Source organism: Pholcus phalangioides, unplaced genomic scaffold (assembly GCF_987345545.1).
Source record: "Pholcus phalangioides strain wild (caught in Gottingen) unplaced genomic scaffold, Ppha-v1.0 ptg000004l_1, whole genome shotgun sequence".
Classification (NCBI taxonomy): Eukaryota; Metazoa; Arthropoda; class Arachnida; order Araneae; family Pholcidae; genus Pholcus; species Pholcus phalangioides.
The window spans coordinates 51,674,384-51,689,871 of record NW_028301597.1 but is presented as its reverse complement, the minus strand read 5'-3'; the positions used below and the strand labels follow the sequence as shown (position 1 = coordinate 51,689,871).

At 36.7% G+C, this 15,488-nt stretch overlaps 2 protein-coding genes across 2 annotated transcripts in view; both read left to right on the top strand.

The window, feature by feature from the left end:
* Positions 1 to 765: 765 nt before the first annotated feature.
* Positions 766 to 15,488, top strand: part of LOC149087819 (deoxynucleotidyltransferase terminal-interacting protein 2) — a 34,504-nt gene continuing 19,781 nt past the window's right edge. Inside the window, exons 1-3 of the mRNA XM_089231729.1 lie at positions 766 to 1,297; positions 1,426 to 1,564; positions 9,499 to 9,631. Coding sequence (XP_089087855.1) covers positions 1,285 to 1,297; positions 1,426 to 1,564; positions 9,499 to 9,631 — 285 coding nt within the window. The 5' untranslated portion in view covers positions 766 to 1,284. The remainder of the gene's footprint in view (positions 1,298 to 1,425; positions 1,565 to 9,498; positions 9,632 to 15,488) is intronic.
* Uxt (Uxt prefoldin-like subunit) lies at positions 797 to 1,261 on the top strand. The gene has a single exon (XM_089231977.1). It carries the CDS (start codon positions 797 to 799, stop codon positions 1,259 to 1,261), a length of 465 nt encoding a protein of 154 aa, XP_089088103.1.

The following is a 15,488-nucleotide window of genomic DNA, read 5'->3' as shown; positions in this document are numbered from 1 at the left end:
TGATCTCTCATATAAGTGTAAACAGAATTTAGATAGGACATTGACAGCCTCTCTCTCTGTCAAACACTAAGAGACTTCTCCCCCCACCCCCGACTGCTAGACTTAGCAAACTTGACTGGCTCAAGCCAGAATGCCATTGGGTACCTCAGGTGGTGTCCGATTGCCGAGAGGTCCCTGGGGGGGGGGGGGGGTCTGAAGTAAATAATTAAGGAAAAGATGGAAATTGTGAAGGATCCCAAGTCACCATGTTACAAATTATTGTTTATCATTCTCAGCCTAGTTTTCAACTGCTCCAAAACAGCAATATGCTACCAAAAACAATTGTCCTGGCACATTTTCTAATGTTTTTGGTTGTTCATGTCATCCCGTCTGCAACCCTAGCAAATAGCGTTGAGCAATGTAAAATATTTTCCAAGTAGCGCTATACCTTATATTGGGAATTAACCACTCGAGAAGGGGAGAGCATATAAACATTCAGAAATGCGTTGAGGTAGCTCTGAGAAGAGATGGGTGGGGACATTGTCAAGAGTGTGGGCCTATGGCCAGGCATTGTTAGGCTCTTCCATCATGGCCCATGTCTCAGGACACATTACTTATACAGAGTCGGAGCAGGGGCCACGATGATCCTGATGATGTTACGATTGCTCTGATTTCTTATTCATGAAATTTTCTTCCGACAGTTTTTTTTCATGATAATAAAATATTTTACTTTTTTATTTTGGCAAAATCCAAAACAATGATTATTTCGTAATTTATTTTATGCAGGACAGTCTTCCGAGGGCTTATTTACCAAGTGATGACAGAGGGTAAAATTTTAGAATACGAAAGGTTTCTGAATGAAGTGCTAAAAGAAGATTTGAGAAACGTCCTTGTGCTGAGAGAAGAACTAAGCCAACAAGTCGTTGAACTAGAACAGTTAAAGGTATCAATCGGTCACCTCCAGGAAGCTGAAAAAAGTAAACAAGTTCTCAAGACAAAAGTCGATCTTGGATGCAATTTTTACGCAAAGGCTAAAATCAGGGAAACAAAGTACATATACGTCAAAGTAGGTTTGGGACTGTACGTTCAGTTCACTTTGGAAGAGGCGTTGGCATACGCTAATAAGAGGATCGGCACCTTGCAGAGAGATGTAGAAGAAACCACCAAGAAAAGTGCAGAAATAAACGCTCACATCCAAATTCTATTGCAGGGTCTCGGGGAATTACAGAACTTGCAGTCCTCGGAACCACAGCAGCCTCAGCATCGGGATTTTTGGTCATAGATCATAAATCAACACCCGGAGAGATGTCTTCTTCAGGTGACGTGTGCATTTTGATTTCCACATTAAACTTCTTGTTCTCAAGTTAATGAGCAATAGTTAAACGTGTTTGCAATTCACGGATTCAATGTTATTTGTGAGATTTTGATTGAGTTTTTTTCCTTCAGATTCCAGTTCAGAGAGTGATTCCGGAGATTTTTCCGAATTGGCCTTCAATCCCAGCTATCTATATAAATTGAACGATGGCAAGATCAGGATGTCGTCCAGCATACCTAGCATGTTGTCCGAGTCTAAACACAATGAAAAGTACATTTTTTTTTCTTCTCTCTACAGTGGTATTTCCAATTTGCTCAGCTTGTTACTTTATAAAGTCCCCAAAGTTCAGGCGAAATGCCATAAATGCCTTTTTTTGCCTATTTGTAAACTTTTTCATAAAATTTTTTTTTTTTTTTTTTAGTTTTTCCTGCCATAAATGCCAATTTCGACATTGTTTTGTTTGTCCTCAAATCTTTGTGGCCATATTCTGTAAACTCTGATATTTTAAGCTTCGAGAAGTTCAAAGTAATTGCTATTTTTAAAAATTGCAAATTTTAGCATTAATTCTTATCAGAAAGGTGTCCCCTTCACCATTTAACCCAAAAAATTGGCGTTAATGCCTGTGAGATATATATCAGACTAAATTTGGTATTGTGAGGTGTAGAAGTGACAAAAGCTTATCATATCTGCTATTCATAATTTTCAGATGTCAATCAACATATCATCAAAATAATAAGAGCAGATTCTAAGAGTGAGTGAGAGCGAGAGAGAAACACATGGTTATAATTGTTCACTAAGTGTTCTTCTGTTTTTACTAAGTTCATCTCAACATAATATCCAAAAATATCTATGGACACAGTTATAGTATAATCCCCTTTTTTTTTGGCGATTTCCTTTGTAGGCTGTTAGCACCTTTTTTTTTCCCTGGCTAGCAATGGTCATTTTCTTCTGCGTGTATGTTTTTTTTTTTTTTTGCTGTCTGCTATAATTATTATTTCCTTAAACTTTTAGGTTGCGATTCCATTTTTTACTGTTGGTATTGTTTGAAGGTGATGTCACCCACCCTCAGAGGTCACTAGTAATAATAGGCTCTTTATAGGGCGAAGCTTTCAAATCGTGGTTGGCAGGTTTTTGACGCACGACAGTTTCATCAAAAACTGTCAAAAACCTCAGATACAGTATATAATAGATTATCTGGATATCGATCAACAGAAACATCGGTTAACCAAAAACGTTCCAGACGGCAAATTAAAATTTTTGTGATATGCAGAAGTTCTGCTAGCAGTCATTAGTGCTTTTAGTGAAGAAAGAAAATTTTTAGACTTCTTTTCCTAAATGGTAGGCCTACTATAAGAGCCATTTCGAACTTGTCAAACTAGGCTAGTCAGTTCTCTGTGTTATTTGTAAAGCATGTAATACAAAATATATGCAGTTTTGTGTATAATATCAGTCTCTTTGTTTCATATTGCTCCTACGCCATTAGTACAGTTTTTTCATGAATGATTCATTTATCTGAATATTCCCAGTCCCCATTTATTTCGGATAGTTAATGCTCTACTGCAACGGTTCTTAACCTTTTTTGACTCGCCTTTTCAGTATATAATTTCTATGGCGGAGCCCTGTTTGACTCGAGGAGCCTTTTTTTGTACATAATTTTTATGGCAGAACCTTGTAGGCCTCTCTTATTTACTTATCTATCAAATTTACTGATTCATTTTATTTTCCTCAAGTCGCTGCAGAGCCCCTGGGAGTTGCACACGGAGTCCCAAGGGCTCCGCTGCTCTACTGCATAGTTTCCCAACCTTTTTTGTCTCATCACCCTCTTCAGAAATTATTTTCTCCCATTGCCTCCCAATGCAATCTAGCCCATAGAATCGTATGTTATATTCGTGGCTTCTACTGCCCCCTGGAACATTCCATCGTCCCCAGGGGACATTAATGCCCACGTTGGGAATCACTGCTCTACTGTATTGCTTTTCAATATAGAAATTACCATCAGAAATATGCATATTGATTGCCCGGAAAAAGATTTCAATTAATCCCATCTCATGGGTTGGAGGAGATTTAATGGAATCGCTGGTTTTCGCTATTGTTTAGTAAAAAATAACTTTTAAGCTAATCATTCAATTAATTAAAAAAAATTTTGTTTTCGAAATAACGTCTTGGCTATAATGTTATATGGTATCACTTGTATGACCTAAAACTTTGTGATATTTTCTTTGTAAATTTGTTTTTTTCCCTCTTCTACCGCTGCCAAAACTCAAGATTTATAAGTCGGCCTCGTGGCTGTAACAAAGGACCACTAACTCAGTTATACAGGTCATTTGAGCTCAACGGGTTAAAACATGCTGTTTACAATGATATCCTGGATTCCTATGTGTTGTGCAGCAAATTTTCATCACTCACAATAAAATATGATAAATGAAAATAATATATACAGTAAAACCTCAGAACAACGGCCGCTAATGGGACAGTGAAAATGTGGCTGTTATTGGGAATGGCTGTTTGTTTTATTTCTGAAAAAAAAATTTTGTCATCTATGCAATATGTATAATGATTATCTGTTCTGTAAATGATTACAATAATTATATAATTGATCATATTTGAATATATGATTATATTGATACTGTAATATTATAATAATTGATTAATCGAGAGGCCTGCAACTAGAGGGTAAGTCTAGTACCAGACGTGAATCAGCTGGACCAGAGAAGGGGGCACGTGCAAATTTTTACTCTTTAAACTTTCCTTCGACATTTCAAGGGGGTGCCAAAATGTGTACTTGCCCGGGCTGACCAAGCATCTAGTTGCGGTCCTGTTAATCAACCTACAGCCTGACACCCTAAAATTTAGGTTTGCAGTGCTGAGATAAAACACAACATAAATGACTTGGCAGGCAAAACTGATAATGGGCCAAGATGGTGTACCAGCAACTTCCCAACTAATTCTTTATTCCCATCACGATCAACTAGAATATACATGCTCAACTCATGACATGTGGGCCAAATATGACCCTTAGAGTCATCTGATGTGGCTCGCGATCTCAAACCTAATTTTGTAAGAATGAACTAAAGTATTACATGCTCACATCACTTCAGTGAACCGAAGCACATGCTCACATCGCTTCAGTGAACTGAAGCACATTCACAGATCACTTAAATGATCTGGAAAAGCACCCCAGATCACTTGGGGTGCCACAGCACATTTTAAGATCTCTTAAGTCACCCACGGCACAACTATAGATCGCTTAAGTGCTCCTCCTTCACCGCTTTCTACCCATGGATCATTTATATCCAGGAAAAGAAAGCATAATTTTTTTGCCCATAGGGTTTGGAAGGAAAAAAATCCCTTCAAAATCAGCTTGAAAATTATTTTTTTCATAGCGATATCCATACTTTGTTTTTCCGACTCCATGTTCAAAGTGGCAACACCAGCTACAGCAGAGTGCTATTATAGCTTTTGTTGAAAGTGGCTGCTGTTTGGAAATGTATGTTGGGAGGTAACTTGTAATGTTAAGTCTATGGAAAGCATTCGGTTCCAGCAAAATGTGTGCGTTGTTCGGAGATGGCCATTAGTAGAGGTTTCACTGTACTTGTGATTGTATATGTTGTGATAATGTAGTTGTGATTGTACAAAGCCGCGTTATTTCTCTTTCAAATGCCTCTTTCCCAAACATGCAGAGATCATGAAATAATATAATGAATTTAAAAAATACATATAAGGTATGATATGCAGTTGGCTGCATATCTTAATTTTACATTGGCGAAGGGGGTAAAAGCAGGGTTGATATTTTGGCCGGTCAAGATTGGTTTTAACTGGCTAAAATTGATCAAAACTATTGGGATACATTGGAATTTTGATAAATTGGTGTACAATAATAGTTTCAACTGCATTCTTTCAAATTAAATTTCAAATTAAGATCTGTGTTTACTTTTAACTAGGAATGAGATGAATAGTGATTTGGTTGAATACAAAATATTCAGCTAATGTTTTGACCGATACCCCCTTTTGAACATTCAGCGGTCGAGTATCAATTTTCTTAAAATTTATCACAATTATAAATAAACCTAGTGTTTTTAATTAAAAATCAAATTTTTGGTAATTTCAAATGATTGATGTTGACTTTCAATTATAAAATGTATGTAAATAGATATTAAAAAACCAGTAATTGAAAAACTTCTATTGTCATGATATAGACAATCAAATTTAACGATATTTTGATATTACTTGCAGAGCCAGTTTTTTTTTCAACACTTGTTGCAGTTTTATATCTAATTAAGAAAATGCCAATCATTATTTACTCTCAACTAGTAATGTATTGTTAAAATTACGACTTGCTTTCTTTTTTTCTTTTTTAGATGTTTTTTGCCCCCTTTGCCTCTTAGTAGTTTAATACGTATCTTGTCTAGGTATGGCCTTCAGTTAGTGAACTTGTGTAATTCATGCTTACTTCCACCTTACTGCAGTATGGTTCTATTTTCAATTTCATGTTTTCCTTATACTAGAAATTCACCTTGACATAACCTCTCAAAGAAAGCAATATATACCACACAATAAAGTACAGGGTCTTTATAATTAAAACACTGTGAAATTGCCATGAAAGGGAAACTACTGGCCAAACTGTTGTCAAACTTGGTAATAGTTTACAGGAGGTTGTGGAATTATATTTTCTGCAAAAACAAAAAGAAAAAACATTTCGAAAACTCACCACCAGTGGGGAATGGCACTGTTTGCAATATTGTTAAACGAAATAAGACATGACATCAGTTTAAAATGTTGTTAGTCGTTTCTAAAACAAAACTGTTTGTGGGGGTTATGCAAAATTGCAATGGCTATATGGCTTACAGCAGTAGAAATTCAAAATAGAATTATGCAACTGCACTTTGCACGTCATTTGATTTTTCAGCTATAAAATTTAGCCTCCTCGTCAGAGCTTTCATTGTTACGAGTCAATGATTTTCCCATTTCTTAGCCACCCCAGTCACCAGACCTCAACCCAGTGACTTCTGGCTATAGGGTTACCTCAAAGCCACTGTTTATGGTGATAACAAACAATTTGGCAGAATTGAAAAATGTGATGCACTGACATGTTCGTAACATTTCTCCTGATGTGCTAAGAGCTACTGTTGAGAACACAGTAATATGATTTGACTTGCTTTCAGAAAATGGTGGACACCACATTGAACATGCTTGTAGCACGTTTCAGAAACAATTAAAAACATTTTAAATGGTGTCTTCATGTCTTATTTAATTTAACAATATTGCATACAGCGCCATGCCCTGCTGGTACTGAGTTTTTGATTTTTTTTGTGGAAAATTGAATCCCATGACCTCTTGTAAACTGTTATTAAGTTTGATAACATTTTGTCCAGGAGTTTTCCTTTTATGGCCATTTCAAAGTGGAACTTCAATTATAAAGACCCTGTATAATCAATAATCAGCAAATTTTTAATTTATGGGAAAAATTCAAATTAATATAATTTTTTCAAATTAGTTTGTTTTCCCTAGATTTACACAGATAATCAGCAGAATACCTAAACATTATTCAGCAAACTAAAAATTTGGCAAAAGGGACCAAACACAGAATAGCAGCTGAATATTTGTCCCATCTGTACTTTTAACCGTTTAAAGGCTGAACTATGAACAAAGTCACTTATTGTTTTGGAATTTGAGGTCCTGTTGCATGCTTATACATAGATCAACTTTGAAATTTGAAGAAAAAAATTTTCTATTTTTTCACGATGTTCCATAAATGGAACATTTATGCCAATGCAAATTTATGCCAACACAAATGCCAATGTTCCATAAATGGAACATTGGCACTTGGGGAGAGGTGAAAGCAGGGGCGTCGGAAGTGTTTCAAAACTGTGGGTGCTCGTCTTTAGTTTTATATCTGAAATTTTAATTTCTGGATCAATTCTGGGGCCGCTCTGATCCATATCACAAATTACCGTGGGTGCTCAAGCACCCCCGGCTCCGACGCCACTGGGTGAAAGCGGAAACTGGTATCACCTATATTCTAACGATTACTGATTTCTGGAGTAAAATTATCACACGAAATTTTCTAGTTTCTACTACAAATTCAAATTTGCAACACATACTGTTTTTTTGACATAAAAATGATTGCAGAAAATTCAAATTTTTTTCTAATGTCCGTGATGAAAGAAGGAGAACATATATATTCAATGAACCTATTTGTCACATTGGTAGCATTTATAAATAGAGTTTTTTTGGCAAACCGCACACCGTCCTTTCGTCAGAGATATAATGGCCATCAGATGACCTGACATCTTTTTTTCAGTTGACAACGTGGACCTGGATAAATAATCAACCCCTCCTTCATTCGTAGAAGGTTCATTGTCACTTCTCTTCGGAATTCCAAATGCAAAATACGATCCGCTTCTCGCAACTCTGAATGAACTATACAACGTGCTATAATGGTTCTTATGGCAAATCTTTTCCTATGGAATCCAGAGCTGAGGTTTTGATCGGATTCTAGAAAGAATTTTTTTATCCCAGTAATAATTTTTTTTTTCCAGATCGCTCAAAACTGTTTTGCCTTTTCATGAAACTTGAGTGATGCAGTTGCATTTTGCTCCTTTTTTCAGCCCTACATCTTTTGAAGAACACATTTGAGGAGTTTTCTAACAGCTCATCCTCGTTGTTGCAAAATTATCTAGCATTTCACATACATCAGTTGACACTGTTGATTCTAGACCATTTTCAACAGTATCAGCTTCATCCGTGATATTTCCATTTTCATTAGCACGTAATTGGCATATATATATCTGCATCCTCTAATTCGGAATCTGAAAGAGTTTCTAAATATCTTACAGCTTCTTCTAATGTAAGATACCTTTTGATGTGGTTACACTCAGCTGAACACAACAAGACTATCAAGGATTGTCAAACTCGGTTTGATTAGTCTGAAGTTTGCAAAAACATACATTTCTAAGAATGCAAGAATAAAAAGTACTCTCCAAACATAAACAATCCACCCCAGAAAGCACTTTCCTCTGTGTCATATTACCCAGAATTAGCCCCTATACACATGTGGAACGATGACAACACCCTTGTGTTCAAACGGGAAAATCGAAGCAGCGTACTGCACGTTAGATATCCCTAGAATTCCGCTCTCTTGAAAGGCCAATGTTCCAGAAATGGAACATGCATTTGTGAATGCACGTAGCTCTTTAACATTTAACAGCACAAACAAACGAATTGATTTACTTTGATTGATATATTAAGAGGTAAAAACACGCAAAATAATTTTCAATTTACTTCAAAATTGAAATTTTGGCAAATTTTTATTGAAATGGGGAAAAAATTCTCAAAAAATGTTGAATTTCATAATTTTGTCAAAAATTTTTATATCAACCTGAAGTTCACGGATTTATTTCAAAAAATACTTTGAACTCTCGTCTACATACGATAAAAAAACCTGAAATGTTTGAATCAATTTTTATCTGATATTTTTGTAAATAAAAACTATGTTCCATTTATGGAACATTGGCCTTTAAACGGTTAACAAGCATCAGAATGTTTTTAAAAAAAAAGCAGGCCCGTAACTAGGCCGGGGTAACTGTTCGTTCTAATCATGTAGAAAACCTGTTTCAATTGTCCTGGTTGATATCAGTTTTGACAATTTTGAGTGGTTTGTTATTAATGACTTCAAATGGTTGAAAGAAACAGCTACCAATGTTTCCATTATTAATTTTTAACGAGTAGCTTCTCATAGAGCTGCCATAGTATCATGCTACCCTCTTCTTACAGCAGGCAAGGCCACAACTAGTAGAGAGCAGGATCTAGTGTTCTGTGCATTTGATCAGAAAGGAGCTGAGTTTATTATGGGGGGGAGGGGGTGCAAAAATAGATCATCAGAGCTGCCATTCTGTGGCATCCCTTACAAACGGCGATGCGTTAGGGCACAGTTTTTTGAGATCTCCTGCTGTAGTATCTGAGACTGTTTCATTTCCTATTCCATATGTTAAAAATCAGGTTCATTAACATTATATTCTATGACAATATAGACCAATGTGCATTGATGTCTTTTATATCCAAGGTACTGCTGCGGTTATTATGATTGAGCAACTATAATCATTTTTAAATGATGGTTCGGATGATTTTCATTGTTCATGTTGTTGGGTTCATTTATCATTTTATTGGGTTCATATAAATTTTCACACATTGGTATTTTTGATCAGATCTGCCCTGTCTTCGGTTTTGGATCCTGGAATTGATTCTCCACAAAATTATCTGAGCATATACCCGGACAGGAATCCATCTGAAGTTAAAGAGAAGATGAAGAAACTTGCATTAAAAAGTTCAGTCAATGAGGTATTTATTTTTCATCAATTTCACTTTAAGTTTATTTTTGATACAACATTGAATCAACGATCAATATTTCATTACACACACTTTCTTTATGCAAGATTCGATAAAAGTTCAAGAAGTGAAATGAAGAAAGAAAAAACATTTGTGGACTCGTGTAATTTAATATTTGTAGTCTGTATCACCTATTTCAAATTCATGTCACTTGAGTGCCACCCTAGGTATTGTGTGACCACGGAAAGATGGTCTCCGCCCTTGTAAATAACGAAAAAAAGGGGGTTCATGAAAGGGGGCACAACTGCAGCTGCAACTCTGGAGGATGTTTGTTTTCTTCTCTCCCCCCCCCCCCCACTATTTCTCCCTACTTCAGAATGAATTCTCTCTTTTTGTCATGAAGGCCATACCAGGTCAGAAGCCATCTTTCTGTGGTCACACTGTACTACCATTCTTAACAAGTCATCTACCCAACTAATTTCACCTTTTTTCTTTTTTGGAAGTTCAAAGCTAGTGAAATATATATTTTTTATTAATTTTTTCATAATTTTACATCAGAACTGAGTTCATCATGTTCTTTGTTGTTTTTCAAAACCATCAATGAAAACAAATTTAATTATTAAAGTAATTAGTAATTAATTTCCTAAATTATGCCAAAAATCGGCATAATGTGCTAGTCTGTTGTAGCCAAATGCCTGGTTAAGGAATGCTTGATCCAAAGCTAGTACCAGTAGTTTTCCTAGCTACACTTAAGGCAATTTTGATTAGAAAAATAAAGTTGTGTATGCTTTCTTCCCCCCCACCCCCACAAACCCACATATCAAGCTTCTTTAAATTGTCAGAACTTGTGCAGATAATATTTTGAAGCAATCCATAAAATGAGACTAACATGATAAAATGACTGTCTTTGGTGTGCCCCAACTTTTTCGAAATTCCTGGTTGAAGACGGCCAAAAAACAGTGAAAATATCATTTCGTTACAGATAAATTCATCATTCTTGTCTTTCTAATTAATAGCCTATCATTCAAGGTTGGTCTTTTTTTAGTACACACGAGAGACAACCAGGAAGTATCGCATTTTAAAATGTTTTCTCTGCAGTGCTGTGATCAGGGTGGTTTGCATTTATGCTGAGTTTCATTGGGCCGAATTAATAAAACGAAGGAAATTCTCATGAGCAAAAGGGTAGAAGTAGAAGCATGAGCATTGAAGTAAAAGGAAATGCTAAAAGCAAATTCTTCAATCTGTATTAATAATAATTACCTTTTACTTGCAAACACAGAGATGCCATTGATGCATTATAACGCGTCAAATACCTGGAATTTTGGAAAAGGATGTGTAAAAATTTTGTTCCAGCGTCTTCTGGGACGCGTTTTTTTCTAGTTCTAAGAAGAAAAAAGTAGAGAGAAAAGCCTCCCTCATCTTTCTTCTTTTTATTGTGTATCATGATCGCGCGACCTTGAAAAACTGGTTTTACTACTTTGCACACTCTACTGTATTGATATTCAGATATTCACTCGGGTTGTTGAAGAATAAAGCCGGGTTTTTTTAGAAGCGGGTTTCCTGTGCTGCGCGCAATGTAATTCAACTAGCGCGACACGCCATCCACTCACCGATTAGAAAAGCAACATGACTGTTTTCCTACAGAGCGCAATATGCCTCCCGATAGCGCTTTACGTTGGGCGTGATTGGCCTCACTGCTTCTGGAGGAGTCAAATGTGTCATGCGCCATGCGTTTTGCCGATGTTCTCTTCACTCTCTCTCATTTTCTTTTGCTTCCCTTCAAACCGGAGCATGCAGACGACAGAGTAGCTGATGCCAAGGCCATGTATTATGATATAGCCGCCCTGATCTGCTGTGCCATGCTAGGAAAACACGAACGTGTAGCGTAATTATGTAAAAGGTTTCTGCCGGTGCAAAATCGTCTAATTCGGTTCACGCTGTGCAAAAAACTTATTCCTAGGAAAATCCGGCTTAAAATGAGGGATATTTAGTTGCTTCCCTGAATGAGGGGCAGTGTACAGAAGTTTCAAATTTCGGATTTTTATTACCCTGCAGATTTTCTTCCTTCTGGTTATATACGGGAAATTACTGTACTTTCGTAGCTATCGGCCAGCATTCAAAGACTGCGTCTGCACGCCGTAAATTCGGCAACAGATCAGAATGGTGAACCATCAGGGAAGGGAAATAAAATCATTTTGCCAGGAAAACCAAAGTATGAATAGGGAATCAGAAGATAAGTGTCTGAGAGACTGAGAGAGAACCTAATTTGCTTTAAATTTGATCGGAAGATATTGAAAATGCTAAGATATTTTTAACGAAATGTAAAATCAATCAGAAGGGAATTTATATATTGATTAATAGTAAATATATAAATGTGTGCCTTCAACTGTTAATTAAAGTGGAACCTGCTTATAACGTTTTTCGAAACCCGTCATAAAAAATGTTATAAATAGGAAAACACTTTAAACGGGAAATCTCAATGAGAATTACTTATTATTAGGACCACGAAAATAAGTTCATACATTCTAAATGGGAGAAACGTTATAAGCGGGATCAACTGTATATTTGTTTTAGATTTATTACATGTGCGGAATTCCATAAATTAAATTCTCAGTGCTAATGAGCTTCTTTTTGCAAGTTTTCCTACTAGTAGACAATGAAAGTAAATGAACCTTTGGATAGAACATGTTTTTAGAAATGTACTTGATTCACAGATACTTTCTTCTCTTACCCGGAACATGACCCATTGCTCAGTGTCAACAAAGAAATATAAGCAGGTGATCAAAAACCTGGGGCATACTGGAAGAAAATTCATAGAGATACCAGTGAATTATGGGGGGGGGGGCATAATTTTTTCCAAGATAAATTTTTTTTGAGAGAGACCCACTTTCACTCAAAAGGACCCAGATTTTTCAAATAAACTGGGTCCCGTGACCCAGGTAAATTAGAGTCCAGTGGCATCTCTGAAGTAAATCTTTCTCATCTATTAGTAAAAGGTGAACAGGAGCCAATCACGTTGTCCCCTGGAAATCAGCTGTTTTGCCCTTTAACTCCCTTCTCTGCAGGGGGCTCTTTAATCTGAATCTCGTACTGATTGCGAGCTCACAAATTTTTTATTCAGGATAATTGTCTATTATCTTAGCTAATTTTTTCTCACCACTTTTCCTTGATGTCGAAGGCGATTTCTATTCCCATCATAATCCACACCTCCGGTATCTACATTTTCTTGAGGTTCCCCTTCATATGGTTCAAAGTCAGAGTCTCCCAAAGATTTGGCTATATTGTGCAAAACAACACATGCAATCATAATTTTCAGGATATTTTACAGTTTTACATTGCAAATGTATTGCAGGATGGGAAATCCTGCTTCAGCTTCGAAATGCTTTTTTATGGTAACTATTTCTTTTTTCAGAAGGGCATTGAATTTATATTCTTCACTCAGCTGCATTTGAGAATGGAGTCAGGCAAGTTCTAGTTCATAACCGTCATCAACTACTAGAACTGTGTCTTGCATTTTATGCATGGCTTTTCTGTTCTTAGAATTTCTTCAGATTCAGGAGTCGTGAACAGATCCAGGCCAACTAACATCAGCACTTATGAAAATTTCTCTGCCGTTACAAATTGCTTGAACATTTAGAATTGGTTTCCCTTTACGGTTCATTTACTCATCACCATGGATTTTTGGTTTCAATATCCCTACATAGGCACAATCAATCACACCAATAGCTGTTGGAAAGCAATATTTTCTCTGCCATAATTCCTTTGCCTCTAGTATTTCATCTTGCGTAGCGGAGAATTTTATCCAGCTATACCAGCCTGTGCTATTATATGGTCTACGACAGCATGTACAGTCAGCGATACTGTAGCTCGCGAAACTCCAACTTCCTTGCCAATTCCATTTTGATAACTAGGATCAGCGAATGAATGAATGAATGCCAGAACTTTGCCACTGGACTTATCCTGTTGCAGAGATCTCTTCCAACCCAGCTTCGTGGCAGAATCTGGAGCATAGGCAGAGATAGACCTGGAAGCCTGGGGGGCACTGTCATTATTGCTGGGGGGGGGGGGCACGATGATGATGTGTCAAAATTCACACACACAACACATATATACATTAGATTAGTCGATTTCATCTTTGACGCTGGGGGTGGCCCTCATATCTGGGCCCATGGTTTGGAACATGTTATTTTGTGTTAAAAAAAAAAAAAAAAAAAAAAATTTTACAACATAATATGGCAGGAAGGATTTACTTCATTTTTTATAAGTAAAAGGTTTTCCTTCTTTTTATTAATTCCGACCATTCAATGGCAAGGCTTCTGCAAGATTTTCTGACATTCTCACAGCTCTTTTCGGAGCGACTATAATGTCAGGAAATTTAATCGCTTCTTGCATATGAACTGAACTAAATTGTCACTTTATTGAATGTGAAAATCTGTATCAGTGATACACACAGGAATAATCGTATATGATTGATTATTCCTGTGGGTTTGCTCTTTTAAATTATCATATACAGTTGAGCCCAGATATAATGAAGTCCCATGAAAACGGGAAAAACATTCACAATATGATATCTGATATTAGTTGTAACTGCTACATAAGATACTGGAGTTTGTGAGTTAATGAAAAATCCTCTCAAAGCAAAATTTCTCAATCCGTGGTCACTGGATGATCTGCAAAAATGTGATAGGTGGTCCACAGATAGACTTGACAGTTTAATTAGAATTAAGATGGAAAATTGCTCATGTCTGTCACAGATTAATATTAAAGATATAGGTTTGAATAAAATATTAGACCCCTGTACTGTAAATCAGTGGTTCTCAATGTCTGCATCAAGGCTCATAGGGGGCATCACCTGCCTATGTTAAAAGCAAGCTGTCTATGTTATATGGGCCTGTTCAGTGTTTTGGAAATGAAAGGTGGTGATTTTGCAACGTACCTTTTGCATTTATGGTTTAATTGCTATATTAAATCCAGTATTGATCATTGAACACATGACAACAATGAAACAGCCAGATATTTCTTTATAAAATAAACATTTATTCTGTTAAGTATTAAAATTTGTAATCTCCGTATAACATTTTTCCAACATTTAGTTATCACGGTTAATTTTTTCACAACATAATATTTAATTAGATCGATAATCGGATCAATCTCACCATTTGCCGAGATGACCAGGAATACACTTATCTCAATCATGTCATCCGCATCACTAGACCAATATCAGAGAGAGAACAATCAATTTGGATACAGCCCAGAGACTTTCTTGTCAGTCGATCGGTTAGTCCTTAGTATGGCGAGCAGTCTGAGAGATGTCAGAACCAGGATAACGTCAAATCACACCGAAAGGTATCAGGTCAGGCTACCGGTCAACCATAGAGCAGAAGACAAGATCAGGCGGATATTGAGGGAAGTCCAGAGGCAGCCGGTCAATCCATGGAGTTGACGATGGAACCACAACAATGTTGAATCATATGGGGAGTTATCCGGCCGAACTACAGACCAAACCTTAGAACGGATGATGAGACCCAAGCAGTGCTGAGGCACACCTTTGAACTTTCAGTACATTGCCGTAATTGAGAGATCACCTAGTGCATGCCTCAACAGGGTGAAACGCCTTTATGATAAGACAAGTTTCATATGAGCTAGAATCAGTGATGCATCTCACTGTGTATCCAGTATTAATCTGAGCGCACTTGCATCATGACAGGAACCAATCATTAAGACAAACTTACGACACTGAATTCAACATCTTATTTACACACACATATATATACTTGTATAATGCACAAAATAATATATCACAGAATCTGGCAACAACACAAAACAAACATGGCGGCCTATCAGCGACACACGATCTCGCTGATTGATC

Coding starts and splice junctions, on each gene's coding strand:
- Uxt (XM_089231977.1), top strand. CDS start 797: ATGACAGAGGGTAAAATTTTAGAATACGAAAGGTTTCTGAATGAAGTG.